Source organism: Thamnophis sirtalis, unplaced genomic scaffold, assembly GCF_051295495.1.
Source record: "Thamnophis sirtalis isolate CommonGarterSnake01/CBP01778 unplaced genomic scaffold, rThaSir2_p1.2 scaffold_2, whole genome shotgun sequence".
In the NCBI taxonomy this organism is placed as follows: Eukaryota; Metazoa; Chordata; class Lepidosauria; order Squamata; family Natricidae; genus Thamnophis; species Thamnophis sirtalis.
In genome coordinates this window covers 90,445,249-90,460,516 of record NW_028261382.1, presented here as the reverse complement: position 1 = coordinate 90,460,516, position 15,268 = coordinate 90,445,249, and the positions used below count along the sequence as shown (strand labels likewise).

At 41.8% G+C, this 15,268-nt stretch overlaps 1 protein-coding gene across 5 annotated transcripts in view; it reads left to right on the top strand.

Moving 5' to 3' along the window:
• The window catches only part of ARHGAP32 (Rho GTPase activating protein 32), a 165,559-nt gene that overhangs the window by 49,672 nt on the left and 100,619 nt on the right, over positions 1-15,268 (top strand). For all 5 annotated transcript variants that reach the window (XM_087706354.1, XM_087706357.1, XM_087706356.1 and 2 more), the window contains one exon: positions 12,879-12,970. In XM_087706354.1, the coding sequence (XP_087562480.1) occupies positions 12,879-12,970 (92 nt within the window). The remainder of the gene's footprint in view (positions 1-12,878; positions 12,971-15,268) is intronic.

The window sequence follows — 15,268 nt, the reverse complement described above, 5'->3', positions numbered from 1 at the left end:
TTTGCAGCTCTAACGGCTCCTGCTGGGCCACAACAGTTTGCGTGTACATGTGTGTACATGCACGCATATTATGTACGTATATGTAGACATCCATCATATTGCGAAGTGCATGCCATGTAAAAAGGGCCTCATCTATTCTATACTGCTTTTCAATGAAGATGTTTCTTCATTGAGTAGATCTCATTGTTTCAAATCTGTAAATGATAAGTGTTTGTGTGGGGAAGGAAGAGTTTTCAAAATGCTTAAATTATAAAGCGGTAATTATGCAGTAATGTGGACTAATTGGCGTAATGTGAATACTAGTCGGAGAGCCGCATACTTACTTATAGTAGCTCTTATTAATGCAGAATATCACTGTCAACCATTATTGTGATGATTTTGTACATGGATAAGAAAGACCAAAGTGTCACTCGGTTTGTAGAGATGACTGGGAGGAAGACACTGAAAAGTACTTCCTGTGATTGCCAAGAAAACTGCATGATTGTGTCCATACAGTTGCCAAGAGTCAAGCCCACTTCAGGACGTTTTTACTTTTAAGAACATCTACTTTTCTTTTCTTAACGATGCTGATGCCTATTATTTGCTTTTGTTATTCAGTGATCATTAGAATGAACCCCAGGGAGACCGCAGTTTTTCATAGTGAGTTAACTATTAATTGGTTTAATAGCTGAACATCTTCTGTTTCAGATCTTTTCCTAGTGTTATGAGGCTGTTCTGCTTGTTTTTCTGGTTGATAATTAAATGGCTGTTAAATACATTTTTTGGTCTTCCTATTTGAATACGGGAGCTTTAGTAATTGAACTACTATATCTTCGTCGCAATTTTGTTCTTCTGAATGACTTTGTTGTTTTTGTTTGTGCAATACTGGGAAGCTGTTTGTACAGAAGTTGTGGTGGAATAACTGTTGTCTTCGTTAGGAAGATGACATTGAATGCAAATTTTATACTATTTCAAAGATGTATTGATTTGTCATTAATAGAAAGTATCAAAATGATTTTCTTGTTATTGCTTTTTTAAAAAGATGTGCATTAAATACAATATTTTTTTGGGGGGGGGGGATGCTTTGTTTTCCCAGAAATAGCAACTTTGGTGTTTGATCGATCAAATCTACTAATATTAGTTTAGTGAACAACCCTCTGCCAGTGAAAACGGAGCTCTGGTTTTGCTGGCAAAAGCACTGCGGGCCAGTCCGCTGTTTCCAGGGCAGCCCTGCGGGCCAGATCTAGCCCCTGGGCCTTGAGTTTGACACCCCTGCTCTAGATGACTGAGCATGAAGGCAGTTGAATCGAACGTCGTCTGTTAGGCTGTGTTATATTAACCAACGCTGGCTAATTCTGAGTACTTTAAGTTGCCATTTGTAAAAGTAAAGGAGAATGGGATACTTATTCAAGTAGTATTCCCCCCCAGCCCCCCCGAAGATAAGTGTTTGTAGTGAAACTATCAAAATCACACCTATTTAAATGCTGAATGTGGGATGGGTCATTGTGAAAGGTGTCGAAATGCGGAAGTCCTTTCTGCCCCACAAAATAAAAGGAAACAGGAAGGAGGCAGACGAACTACGTTTCCCAGAATGCTCTCTGTTTCTGCGCCGACTCCCTGCGTCTGAAGCCTTCAGAGCCAGCAAGAGGGTAGGTTTCGAGGTCTCATGGCTTCGGTTGGGCTGCAGCTGCGGGCTGGTGTCTGCTCCTCGCTCTCCAGCCTTTCACGGTCGTGGCTGACGGTCAGAAACTATGCTGCCAAAAAAACTGCTAAGCCAGACTAGAAGGAAGCCCCTTGGGCATCCTCCATGGTTGGATGGTGGTGGTGGGGCATCTCAGAAGAGCCTTGCATGCCTGGACAACCATTTGTCTGAAACGGTACTATAGGGTTTCCTGCCTGAGCAGGGGGTTGGACTAGAAGACCTCCAAGGTCCCTTCCAACTTTTGTTTTTTATTCTGTTATCATCTTGCCATTCTGCTTTGTTGTACTTTGCAAAAGGCAGCCTGATATGAAAATCCCGTTCAGTGGTTACCTGTAAACAAATCATGGTTGGATGATTGGTAATGGGAAGGAGCCAGCAGATGTTTCCTCGCCAATTAAGCTGTTCTGCAGCTGTGGCCATCAAATGACTTTCAGACTGTCACTGTGTCTCGGACTAAAATATCTCATAAGACTTCAGTGTAAGGGAATTGGATGCTTTGCAGGTGAGGAGAGGAAGGTGTAACACTATGGGTAGAAGAAGTTCCACCAGCGTAGAAGTTGTCATGCTTGTTTGGTCAGGTTGTAGACCATTGGACTCTTCATTGTAGGCAACATGAAAGAAGGAACCTTGATTTATCTTTATTTTTTTCTGCATTCATTGTTTGTTTTACATTTAGTTAAATTTGCGGACGACCAGTTCTGATCTGAAAGTTGGCCCATAAGAAAGGCTGAGCGCCAAAGAATGGAGGCCTTTGAACTATGGTGCTGGAGAAGACTCCTGCGAGTCCCTTGGACTGCAAGGCGATCAAACTGGTCAGTCCTAGAGGAGATCAACCCTGCCTGTTCTTTAGAAGGCCAGATCCTGAAGATGAAACTCAAATCCTTTGACCCCCTAATGAGAAGGAAGGACTCATTGGAGAAGAGCCCAATTCTGGGAACAATTGAGGGCAGAAGAAGAAGGGGACGACAGAGAATGAGGTAGCTGGATGGAGTCACTGAAGCAGTCGGCGTGAGCTTAAATGGACTCCAGAGGACAGGAAGGCTTGGAGGAACATTGTCCATGGGGCTGCGATGGGTCGGATACAACTTCGCAACTAACAAAAAAAGTTCTGATCTGCTCTACTAATATCAGTAGAGAAAGCCCTCATTCACTTCACTTTGATTGTCAATCAGAATTTCAGTTGATGAATCAGATATTTTCCCCATTTACTTTAATTCTACTTTTATTTGTTTTCATCCCACAAGTCACTTGCCAAGTGAGAATTACAGTCTAGCTGGGGTTCACACATGGCAAACGAAGCTCAAATAAGGTTGGTTAGTTCAGTATGTTGGGAGAATTTAACCATCATCTTAGTATGTCAGGTCATAACATTAAACATTTCTTTATTTGTGTACAAGACTTCAACATGTGATTCTGGGTGACGTATAAACAAACAATAGCAAAAATAATACTTAAAAAAAGCAATAGCCAATACAATACCATTCCACTGAGATCTGATTCAGAACAGCTCCAGGCATCGAAATCATCACACAAACCAACTTGCTGATTTTTTGGGGTCCATGGCCTGGGAGAACAGCCAGGTTTGTAAGGGTTTGTGAAAAGCAAAAGATTGGAGTCATCTAATCTCCAACCATGTCAACTTTAAGACATGTGGACTTCAACACTCAGAATTCTTCAGGCAACCTGATTGGCTGAGGAATACTGAGTGTTGAAGTCCACAAATCTTAAAGGTTAACAAGGTTGGAGACCCCGATCTAGATTTCAGGGCAACTTGCTCCATAAGGCAGGCACTGTGATGGAGAAGGCACAGCTTTGAGGTCCTGCCTGGGTCAGGTGGGATGAACAGAAATGATGAGAGACAGGCGGTCCTCCAAATTATCTGGACCATTAACCTGTAACACAGCATGAATGCAGCATTGTGTTTTGTCAATTTAGATTTAGGACACTGTGTACACGAAACCTTCATATACACCACAAAGTTCTAATCCAAAACAGCACTTCTTAGTCATGTTACAGGCCTTTAGATGCTATGATTATTCTAGTTCTCTTTTACCTCTACAAAACTGGTCCAGTTGATAAGTATCAACACGGAGGAGTGTTAGAAACTGGATATCCTTTTCAAATGGAGATATGATGCCTTTTAAATCAAATACTGGTGCTGAAAAATCTTCTTAGAGTCAATTTAAAAAACAACAACAACAGTGTAATGAACTCAGGAGTTGTGTCTATGATAATTAAGACCTGGCTCCTGCAGCTGTCAAATTTCCCATCACCCGGCTTCCTAAAAATAAGATAATGTTTGCAGCAGGCTTTTATTTTCCTCTCAAATGAGTCTTGTCACTGCCATATTCTGACAGCTCATCCAAAACTGGCATTTCATTAAAAAAAAAAAGTTCTGTAACTTTCCTAAATTTAGTAGTGGATCTTATCGTTAGGCAACTAAATTAATAATAATAAAAATGAATGTGATGCTGGTATAAAAGGCCCTTTGGGGTGGAGTTCAATACAATACAATAGCAGAGTTGGAAGGGATCTTGGAGGTCTTCTAGTCCAACCCCCTGCCTAGGTAGGAAACCCTATACCATTTCAGACAAATGGCTATCCAACATCTTCTTAAAGACTTCCAGTGTTGGGGCATTCACAACTTCTGGAGGCAAGCTGTTCCACTGATTAATTGTTCTCACTGTCAGGAAATTTCTCCTCAGTTCTAAGTTGTTTCTTTCCTTGATTAGTTTCCACCCATTGCTTCTTGTTCTGCCCTCAGGTGCTTTGGAGAATAGTTTGACTCCCTCTTCTTTGTGGCAACCCCTGAGATATTGGAACTCTTCTACCATGTCTCCCCTAGTCCTTCTTTTCATTAAACTAGACATACCCAGTTCCTGCAACTGTTTAGCCTCCAATCCCCTAATCCTCTTTGTTGCTCTTCTCTGCACTCTTTCTAGAGTCTCCACATCTTTTTTATATTGTGGGGACCAGAACTGAATGCAGCATTCCAAGTGTGGCCTTTCCAAGGCATTATAAGGTGGTATTACACTTCACGTGATCTTGATTCTATCCCTCTGTTTATGCAGCCTAGAACTGTGTGGGCTTTTTTGGCAGCTGCCAAAAGTAGACTGAGGCTTTTCAAACAATAGTCTTGCCGGAGCTTGTTTCTTAGTGTTAGAAGGCAGGTAGGTCCAGAAGCCTTTTAGCATTCCTCCAAAATATGCTGCCCATGGGAGAAATATTTGATGCGAAGAAGATGGTCATATTATATGACCATCTATACCTCCTTCCGAGGTGGGTAAAATGAGGACCCAGATTGTTGTTGGGGGCAATATGCTGACTCTCTGTAAACCGCTTAGAGAGGCCTGAAAGGCCTATGAAGCGGTATATAAGTCTACTGCTATTGCTATTGCTATTGCTATATACTTGTTCAAATCCATGGTGGATAAAAATCGATGATTTTAAAACAAAAACAAAAAAACCACCAACAACAGATTTTTTTTCAAAATTTAAATCAGATTTATTTTTATTTTTGATCAAATTTACATTAATAAAATGCTTTTGGAGTAAAAATCTATCTAAAAATAGTTTTCTATTTAAGATACATTGATAATTTAGTTTATTCAGCATGAAATGTAGCTTAGTTATGTAGCATGAGGCTGTATATTCTCCACTATTTACATTTTTGGTAAACTCATTCAATGAGTCCAAGCTCTGCAAGCTGAGAGAACATGCACTGCATTGATAACTTCACACAATTTCACAGTAAGCATGAGATAAATCATAAAATGAAGTTCAGGAATATTCCTTTATCCCGTGGTTTTGCAAATCTAGGCACACTACAAACTCTATGATTGTTGGAAGAGAAATGCATCTGTACCACCAGGCTCTAAGTGGGAGGAGGAAGGGCAAGCAGTAAAAATGAAATCGAAACCTTCTAAGCCGCTTATAAATACAATATTAAAGGGCACCTGTCATTTCAGATCCATCATGGAGCCCCTGCAGGACAGAGATGACAGCTGCCCTTTAAAAATTATGATTTAAATCAAGTTGATTTAAATCGAGCCTTTTTACTAAATCGTGATTTAAATCAAATCCACCCTATTCAAAACTCAGTTATGATCTGGCTCTAATACATATTAGCCTTGTGTTTAGATAGGAATCAAGTTCATTTCTGTTTTATGTGTTTGAAAGGGACTCTTGCAAAATGGGATCAGATGGTTATACGGTATATTCTTTGTATACAAAGCTGGGAAAAGAGTAGCAAAAAACAACAACAATTGGTATGACCCGTTGAGAGAAAGTGAATTAATTGAAAGACACACAGATCATATGCATGGCTTGATTTCTGCATCCTGCAGTGGCTGATCTTATGAGTACTTTGCAACTGCACATTTATCTCACCTTGCTGAAGTCTGGAAGGTTCTGTTAAAATTACTGAACGTGGGGGCTGAGTAACTGAAGATTTGTGAATCAAGCCGTGCCCGCATGAAGTCTGGCACGATGAGATAAGTAAGGAAGGAGTCCAGCAATACCGGCCGAGTTGTTAACCACCTGCACTTTGCTTATAGCTTGAATTCATTTTACAAAACGTTTTCAAAAGAGCAATTTTATCTGTACCATCCTAGGGATGGTAAAATGTTTAGCTGCGAAGATGGCTGGCTTTCCTGGTTCTATCATTTCAACCTCAAGGTCAGAGGGAGGCAGAGTAGGCAGTGAAAAAAATCAGAATTAACAGAAGGATAGGAGTCCATGATTAATAACCTGCCATGTTCCTCAATCTTTATTACAGTGTCCTCAGAGAATTGTATTCATTATTTCAGCTTTTTAGTTTCTTGGGCCAGAACTTGATGGATTTTTTTTTTTCCATGGTGAAATTGCTATAACTTGGATGCGTGATACAGTAGGCCAGGAGTGTCAAACTCAATTTCATTGAAGGCTGCATCAGGGCTGTGGTTGATTGGAGGGGGTGGGCACAGCCCCCCGCAACTGGGTGGGTATGGCTGACTTGGTGGGCGTGACCATCTTGATGCCACTCACGGGGGGGGGGGGGCGATTGGGTGGGTCCCTGAACTGCTGGCATGTTTCCTCTTTACATTGGGTAGACCGGGCTGAAGCGATGCGGGCCGGCTCCTTATATTTTCCAGGACAGTCTTGCGGGCTGGATCCCTCCACATTGCAGACTGGATCCAGCCTGTGGGCCTTGTGTTGTGACCCCCTGCAGTAGGCATTTAAATAAAAATGTGCCTCCACATGATTCACCATGTGAGGAATCCTCTTTCTACACATCAGATTCTCTTTGCCTTGGAACACATTTATTTCATAACAGATTTTGTGAATCACTGTAAGCTTCCTATAGATCAGTGTTTCTCAACCTTGGCAACTTGAAGATGTCTGGACTTCAACTGCCAGAATTCCCCAGCCAGCGAATGCTGGCTGGGGAATTCTGGGAGTTGAAGTCCGGACATCTTCAAGTTGCCAAGGTTGAGAAACACTGCTATAGATGCATCATCGTTGCTCTCTGATTGTTTCATTACTAGCCAGTTTATCGTCAGCATGCAACGTTTTCGCCCCCAGCTCTTTGCCTTGCTTTGCCTGTCAAATGCAAAATATCGCCAATAGCTATGAGCATATTGATGAAGTTCCTGTCCCAATTAACCAATTCGTCTTCATTAGGCCAGAGCAATTTCTGTTATGGCTGCTAACAGAGCATGTTTGGAAATAGGTTCTAAATGAAGAAATTAAGACATAATTAGTTACCAAACTTCCGGCAAATCCGATGGACCTAAGAATAGATTCTTGACCTGTTTATTTAAAATCCAGAATTTCTCTTTTGAGACAGATTCTTTTCCCCACAGTAATTATAAAGAAAATAGCTTCTGCCTATTTTTCCCCCTTTCCATTCTCCCAGTGATATTTGAGGAAAATTGGGTGAAGATGACTTTTGCAAAATGCCTGATATCTTTATAATGAGTTCATCCTACTCAGCCTGGCACTTCTATAAAAAATGCAGCTACTGGTATTCCTCTGCCATAGTTCAGCTGAATACTTTGTGTAGTGCAGTAACGGTGTAGAGGGATGAAGCAGCATTCAATAGCTGGAGTTTTGGATTGCGCAGAATATACCCTGAGGCTGTAAGGGCCTGGATGGAGAAGAACTGGCTGGATCTCAACCCTAATAAGACAAGTGGCTGTAGGTTTTTCACCTCCTCTCCAGTGACTTGTCATGATTGACTCTGGACGGGGTAGCATTATCCGCAAGCAGAGTTGGTGTCCAATTTGGTGTTATAACTTCATCTGAAAGAACATATGACAGCCAAAGTCAGGGAGAGGCTTTGTGAAGATTAATATTATTTGCCTGTTGAATCCATTCCTAGATCAATATGCTTTCCTTGCAATCACTCTGTTCACAGAGGGTGGCTCAGTGGCTAAGACGCTGAGCGTGTCGATCAGAAGGTCGGCACTTCAGCGGTTCAAATCCCTAACACCACATAACGGCATGAGCTCCCATTACTTCTCCCAGCTTCTGCCAACCTAGCAGTTTGAAAGCATGTAAAAATGCAAGTAGAAAAATAGGGACCACTTTGGTGGAAAGGGAACAGCATTCCATGCGGCTTTGGGAGTTGAGTCATGCCGGCCACATGACCATGGAGATGTCTTTGGACAGCGCTGGCTCTTTGGCTTAGAAACGGAGAGGAGCACCGTCCCTAGAGCTGGAAACAATTAGCACACGTGCAGGGGAACCTTTTCACAGTCAATTCTTAGTCGCTTCCTTTGTCACTACAAAGACTTCTGCCCCTCTTGCCAGGTCCCATATTGAAAGTGCGCTCCAGGTCCCTTCCCTTAAACATTGCTATCTGATAGAACATCAGAGATGCACCTCTACTGCAACCTCTTGGACAGTCTTTCTCTGATAGTTGGAGGTCTCCTACTCTCTTAACTTTCTGGAGGGTTGGGAAAACATCTCTATCAGCCCTTAGCATTGGATAAAAATTGAGATGAGCCAGTGATGGAAGTTATGGTGGAAAATTTGATACTAGTTTGTATTGGTAATATGATTGTTTTATTGGTTTTGTTTCAAGCTACCTAGAATGATTGCATAATGGATGGATGGATGGATGTGTTATGGCCCCCAGCAGCCAGCAGAGTTGGCAGCAAATTCAGACAGTGAGGAGATTGGGAAGGAACATGGGCCAGTCCTGGAGTCTGGAGAAGGCTCTGATGAGGGCTCTGTGTCGGAGGCAGAGAGGGGATCAGTGCCATATGCCAGTCATCAATTGCCTTCAGAGTCAGACATCAGTGAGGCAGGCGAAAAGCTGGAGCCTGTCTCCAGTGTGTGCATGCACAGAGTTGCCAGATGAAGGGAACAGCTAAAGAGCGGGGGTCGACTTGGGAGTAAGGCCACAGGTGGACGATGACTGGCCCCTCCCAGAGGAAATAGGAGTGAAAGGGGAGTGGAATTTGCAGGAGACAATTAGTTTGCTTAATTGATTTGTGACTCTCCAAGGCTCTTTGCCAAGTTCTGCAGATATCGGCCTGGCAGCTCTCCAAACCAGATAAGGTCTGTGACTGTAAATCCTCCCTTGAAAGACTTTGCTGGATGTGAATAAGCAGAATCCACAGTAAATTAATAAAAGGTTTTTTTGTCAGGACAAAGAGTTTGCTTCATGCTTTTGGGAATCCTAGGTCAGAGCAGGGTGGATGGATGGATAATAGATAGATAGATTTCATTTTAGAAAAAGGAAGAGAATAATACGGAACTTCAGAAGGGACCTCATGTTTTGATTTGGAAACTGTTCAAAATTCAGCCAGCAGAATACTTCCACTATCAATTTAAAAGTTAAAAAAATAACACAAAAAAGATACATCATACATAAGCCTCTTTTTATCAACAATACACTGCACCAATTTTATTTGATTCTTTAAAGAAGCATCAAAGGAATAATAAACATGTAATTTTTTTTTACACAAGTGGAATTATTTTATCAGTAAACTTGAGTCATGCTGTCTACGTACTGTAGTAGAAAACAATGATTTCCTCTTTTGAGAATGAGTCCAGTTTCTTTCCAGGTTCATACGATTCCTTCCCCAGTGGGGCATTAACACACCGTTTCCGCTTTTTTGATATAATTGTAGTTTAGGCTGTTGTTTGAAGGGTAAATTATATTTAATTTTACCTATATTATTGTAGTTCTTAATACAATAATTATATGGGATGAACTATATTGAATCATTAAAATGGATGAATTTTATTCAATTATGCTTAATTGAAATTGAGAGCAATAGCTTCTAAGTTTCCCCAGTTAGCTAATAAACCATCAATTGCTGGGGTTTTTCTTGGCTGAGAGCTCAGCTTCTTTGGAAAAGATTCTCAAATAGTAATAAAATGAACCCATAATGAGTGACCTTTAAATGTCGGCCTTAATACTGCCCATAAACCTACAGTCTACACAAATTTATTCTGAATCATTGTCAAAAGTACTGAGCTTCTTTATAGAATTACTTTGCCTGTGACATTTCAGTAATTGATTAGTCATTAACTCTCCCGAATATGTGTGTACAATTTTCATTCAGAACAAACAGCTTTATTCAGTTGCATGTATCTGGGTGCCTAATATTTAAAGATGATAGCATTTCCATGCATTACCTGTGCTGAGCTATAAAGAGGAGAGTGGCCTGCAGGGACAGTCCCAAAGGTGCTTTTTGAAAGGCAACTGAACTTTTCTTGGTTTTTTTTTCCCCCTTGAAAATGTTTTGCTTCTCATCTAAGAAGCTTCTTCAGAACTGAAGAAGCTTCTTGGATGAGAAGCGAAACGTTTGTCAAGAGTCGGTTTTGTGTCAGGGTTCCAAAAACTCAGAGGCAGTTGAGCAAAGAATAGATTTATTGGATATTTCATATTGGCATGAACTGCTGAAAACTGACTCTAAATGTTCCCACGGTTTTCACCTAATTAAGAGTTCTTTCACTTTCTCCAAACTATCAGTCACATGGTCCAATCAGGATACAATCCAGTTGCTAGATGACTCCAGTCCCCCTCTTTCTGGACACCTGCTGGGAATGTCCTTGGTTCCCAGGAGAAAGTATTTTATTTTGGCTACCCCCCCCCCCCAGCTATCTCTACTCCCCCTCCCTTTCCCACAGCTCCTGTTGTGATAGCACTGAAGCCTCAAAATGGCCACAGCCAGGTCAGCTTCAGGGTTGACAAAGTTTTCAAGGAAAAACCCCAAGAAAGTCCAGTTGCGTTTCGAAAAGCACTTTTGGGACAACCATAACTTGGATGATTCAGAATCTCCATAGACGTCCTGCAGGAACTGATTCCCATGGCAGCCACAGGCCTTGCTGTAAAATTCAGATGGCTTTGGAGGTCTGGAGCGCCAATTCTAATGATTAAGGTGGAGATCTTTGATAGCTTTGCATCACAGTTTCTTGGATAGATTTCTGGGAGAGACTGAGTACCATACCACTTCACCCCATTAAGAAGTCAAGAGAGATGCGGACCCATCTCTTAAGTTGGAAGTTAGAACATAGAGCGATGAGTATTTGGAAATGAAAGTATGAGGAAGATGATAGGAATTAAACGAAGAGTGGGATGGTTTGTCAGATGACCCGGCCACTTCGGAGGTATGGAGTAAATAGAAGACGTTTGAAGGGGGTTGGACCTAGAAGATATGGTTCTGAGGTGGCTTTGTGGATGGGACAGTAATCTTAATCCATCTGTGAGAAATGGCGTAGGGTCTCCTGCTTGGGCGGGGTGTGGGACTAGATGTCCTACAAAGTCCCTTCCAACTCTGTTATTTTGTAACACGGAGGGTCAGTGGCTAAGACTAGTTTGTCGATCAGAAAGGTTGGCAGTTTGACAGTTTGAATCCCTAGTGTCGTTTAATGGAGTGAGCTCCTGTTACTTGTCCCAGCTTCTGCGAACCTAGCGGTTCGAAAGCATGTAAAAATGCAAGTAGAAAAATAGGAACCACCTTTGGTGAGACGGTAACAACGTTCCGTGCACCTTTGCCGTTTAGTCATGTTGGTCACATGACCACGGAGACGTCTTTGGACAGCACTGGCTCTTCGGCTTTGAAACGGAGATGAGCACTGCCCTCTAGAGTCAGGAACGACTAGCACATATGTGCAAGGGCAACATTTACCTTTACTTTTATTCTTTTTTTGAAAGTCATTCTTTATGATTCTCTTATTCCTTCACCATTCCCAAGTCAGGTTCACTCCTGACTTTAACCGAAAGTTCCAAGAAGTGATGGGTTTATATTACTTTATAGGGTAGGATTCTTAGTCTCCATGACCACCATGGAGGTAATTCTAGATCTGACTCATTTAAAACTGTTTGGTTAGGAATTTAAGATTGAATGGCTCCTCTCCTTCTTCTTTATTCTTTTAACATTTAAATGAAGCTTTTGTGAGAGAAATCATCCATTGTTTGAGGGTGCAGTTACTACCAACAGCTAATGATATCCAGGTATACAGCTGTAATTGGAAACTGCCTCTGAGGGAAGCTTGGAGATGATTATTGTGTCCATGTTACATCCTGTAGTAGAGGGAGATTAAAACTGCCTATTGGAAGCTATGCTGATACTCGGCACTTTCTACAAGGGGCATCTATCTAGTAATTACTGAGTTATGAGCAGGTGCTTGGCAATGATAGGAAACAGTTCAGTGACAATTGTAGGAAACAGGATAACAATTCCTCCCCCTCCTTCCCATGAACTGTCTTCTACTTACAGTTTCTTTTTCAATCTGTTGTGTCCAACTCAGGAATAGGTATTGCTGCAGATAAAAAGATAAGGACTGAATTTAGTAAGTGTCATTTACAACTGTTTTTTTTAATATTCTGCCTCTATTTCCTTTAATTAAAAAAACATTAAGGGATTATAGTTATAATACAATGACCCAACTAAGTTTAAAATACATTTCAAATAGTATTTATATGCCTCTTTGTTTCACTACTTCTCAAAACTTGCCCAGAAATACACAGATTTTTCTTATTTTAGATGTCTGGACACATCATTCACATTGTTAAAATATTTGGTACATGTAGAGACAAGTCACGTCCTCCCTCTGGAAGTGTAAAAGATTACACCCATGTTTAAGATGATCAAATCCTACGGCAGCAGCTAATCTGTAGATAACAGAATTGGTATCTTGTATTTCCTGAAAATGAATTAAATAGTTAAATCATCTCCCCCCCCCTTTTTTTTTGCAGGCAAGAGGAGCAGACATCCCTGAGATTTCCGGAGAGTTATCCTTGCGGACCTGCGGCACCACAGCTAGCATGAAAGTGAAGAATGTGAAAAAGTAAGATGTTTTGTTTCATCCTTGCAACTTCAGTGATGTTCTTGACATTCCTAAATGTTGACTGCAAGGTGCTGGTTGACTTGTTGTCAATATACAGACGGAGTAGGTGAAATTAATCCCTGTGGCACAAAGGCAATAAGAAATGAGAGCTGTCTAGTCGTGTCCGTCTCTGGAGCGTGGTGCTCATCTCCGTTTCTTGGCAGAGGGAGCCAGCGTTGTCCAAAGACATTTTCCATGGTCATGTGATACCGAGAGCCGAGGTGGCGCAGTGGTTAAATGCAGCACTGCAGGCTACTTCAGCTGACTGCAGTTCTGCAGTTTGGCTGTTCTAATCTCACCGGCTCAGGGTTGACTCAGCCTTCCATCCTTCCGAGGTGGGTGAAATGAGGACCCAGACTGTGGGGGCGATATGCTAACTCTGTAAACCGTTTAGAGAGGGCTGAAAGCCCTATGAAGCGGTATATAAGTCTAATTGCTATTGCTATTGCTATACCATGGCTCTATACCAGGGGTGTCAAACTCATGGCCCACAGGCTAGATGCGTCACATGCTGGCCATGCCCACCCCTGGTTTAGCGAAGGGGGGAGGAAAGGCATGTGATGACAATGTGACGCTGTGGGTTTGACACCCTTGCTCTACACCAAAGGCTCACCGAACACTGTTACCCTCTTACCGAAGTGGTACCTATTGATCTACTCGCATTTGCATACTTTCGAACTGCTAAGTGGGCAGGAGCTGGGGCAGGAACGGGAACTCGTCCCGTTGCACAGCGCTCGGGTTTCAAACCTGGCTTGCAGCCTTCCAGCTGACAAGCTCAGGGTCTTTAACTGCTAAGCCATTGTGTCTCTCCCCACTCCCCCACTTCAAAGTAAATATGCTGACTTAAACAGAAAGCCTGCCCACATTTTCTGCCTTCTCCTCCCTCTTCTCTTCCCCCTTTTAAGCCTCTAGAAACCCAAGGCAGGCCAATAGATGTTTTACTGCTTTATTTTTCCTCCTCCTATTACAATTGTGCAGATTCCTCAAATTAAAACGGCCGATTTTTAAACCGGTTTAAGGGGTTGGGAGGGAACCATGGGATTCTGTGCTGCATCCCAGCTACCAGAGTAACTATCATGAACAGATCTCTGTACCAACCGCTATTTAAAGCTGCCTCGTCTGCTTTAATCTTCTGCGCCCTCAGGCTCCAGTCTTTGGTGCAGTGGCTTCCGCAGATAGAGAGAGCTTTATCTTAACTGCAACCTTGTCATTGGGATGCGCCAACTCTATCTCATTGCTTTTGATTTTGGTAGCAGAGCCTCCTATCTCAAATCAGACATCAGGACAAGCTTTAGATTAGCTTCCTAAGGTTTATATTTTCTCTCGATGGCTAGCTAAATCAAAGCATAAACCTTTCTATACATAAGAAAAAGTACATCCCAGCTGTCACTTTCAAGGAAAGTACGGCGAAACGCAGCCCTTAACTATCACAGGGTCCTTTTTTGAACTGTGTTTCACTTCCTTTCTTCCTCTGTAATCCCCTCTGTTCCAATTTAATCTGCTGGTAAGGTGGACTTGTATTTGATCCATCTTGGGCTCCAGTAATGATTTGAAGTTCAGAAAACTGTCCAGGAATGGATTTGTTCAGAACTCTCTCATCAATCATGTGCTGATTCCGCAAAAGTAGCTGATGACCCTGTTTTCTTGTGGGGGAAAAACCAGGTGCTAAATCTCATTTTTCTTTTAAAGTCCTAAGGGAAGAATGACTGATGATCAAACACTCTTTGTTCACCACCACCAAAAATGTGCTCCAGGACACTAAAACAGTTCCTGCGCTGGTATAATATAGCTTCAGCAATACCTATCATTTTGTAACCCCGAGTCAAAGCTAGAAAATAATTAAAACACATGCTTGGTTCCCAGATCTACCAGTATAGAACTGATGGACTCTTAATTATTTTCATGGATAATTTCTTGTCAGTTGGGATAGATATATGAAGTTCACTCATGTTTCTTAGTTGCTTCTCTATCCTTCAGTCTTCTAGCTCTCTTGGCATTAAAGGACGAATTCCTTGCTTTCATATTTCAGTTTCAGGTGCAGGCTCTTTTTAGCTGGAATTTGTCTTCTAACAACAAATAATACTTGATAATTTGCTTACTTCCCTAGAAACCTTTTCTTCGTTGTTTCTTTGTGTTACGCAGACGATACTCCATGTTCTGTGGGATTTGGTACCGATAAGATATTCTGTCGACAATGTCAGGAGAATCTTTACTTGATTGAAGTGTCAGTTCTGATTTCTGCAATAACATACTCCAAAC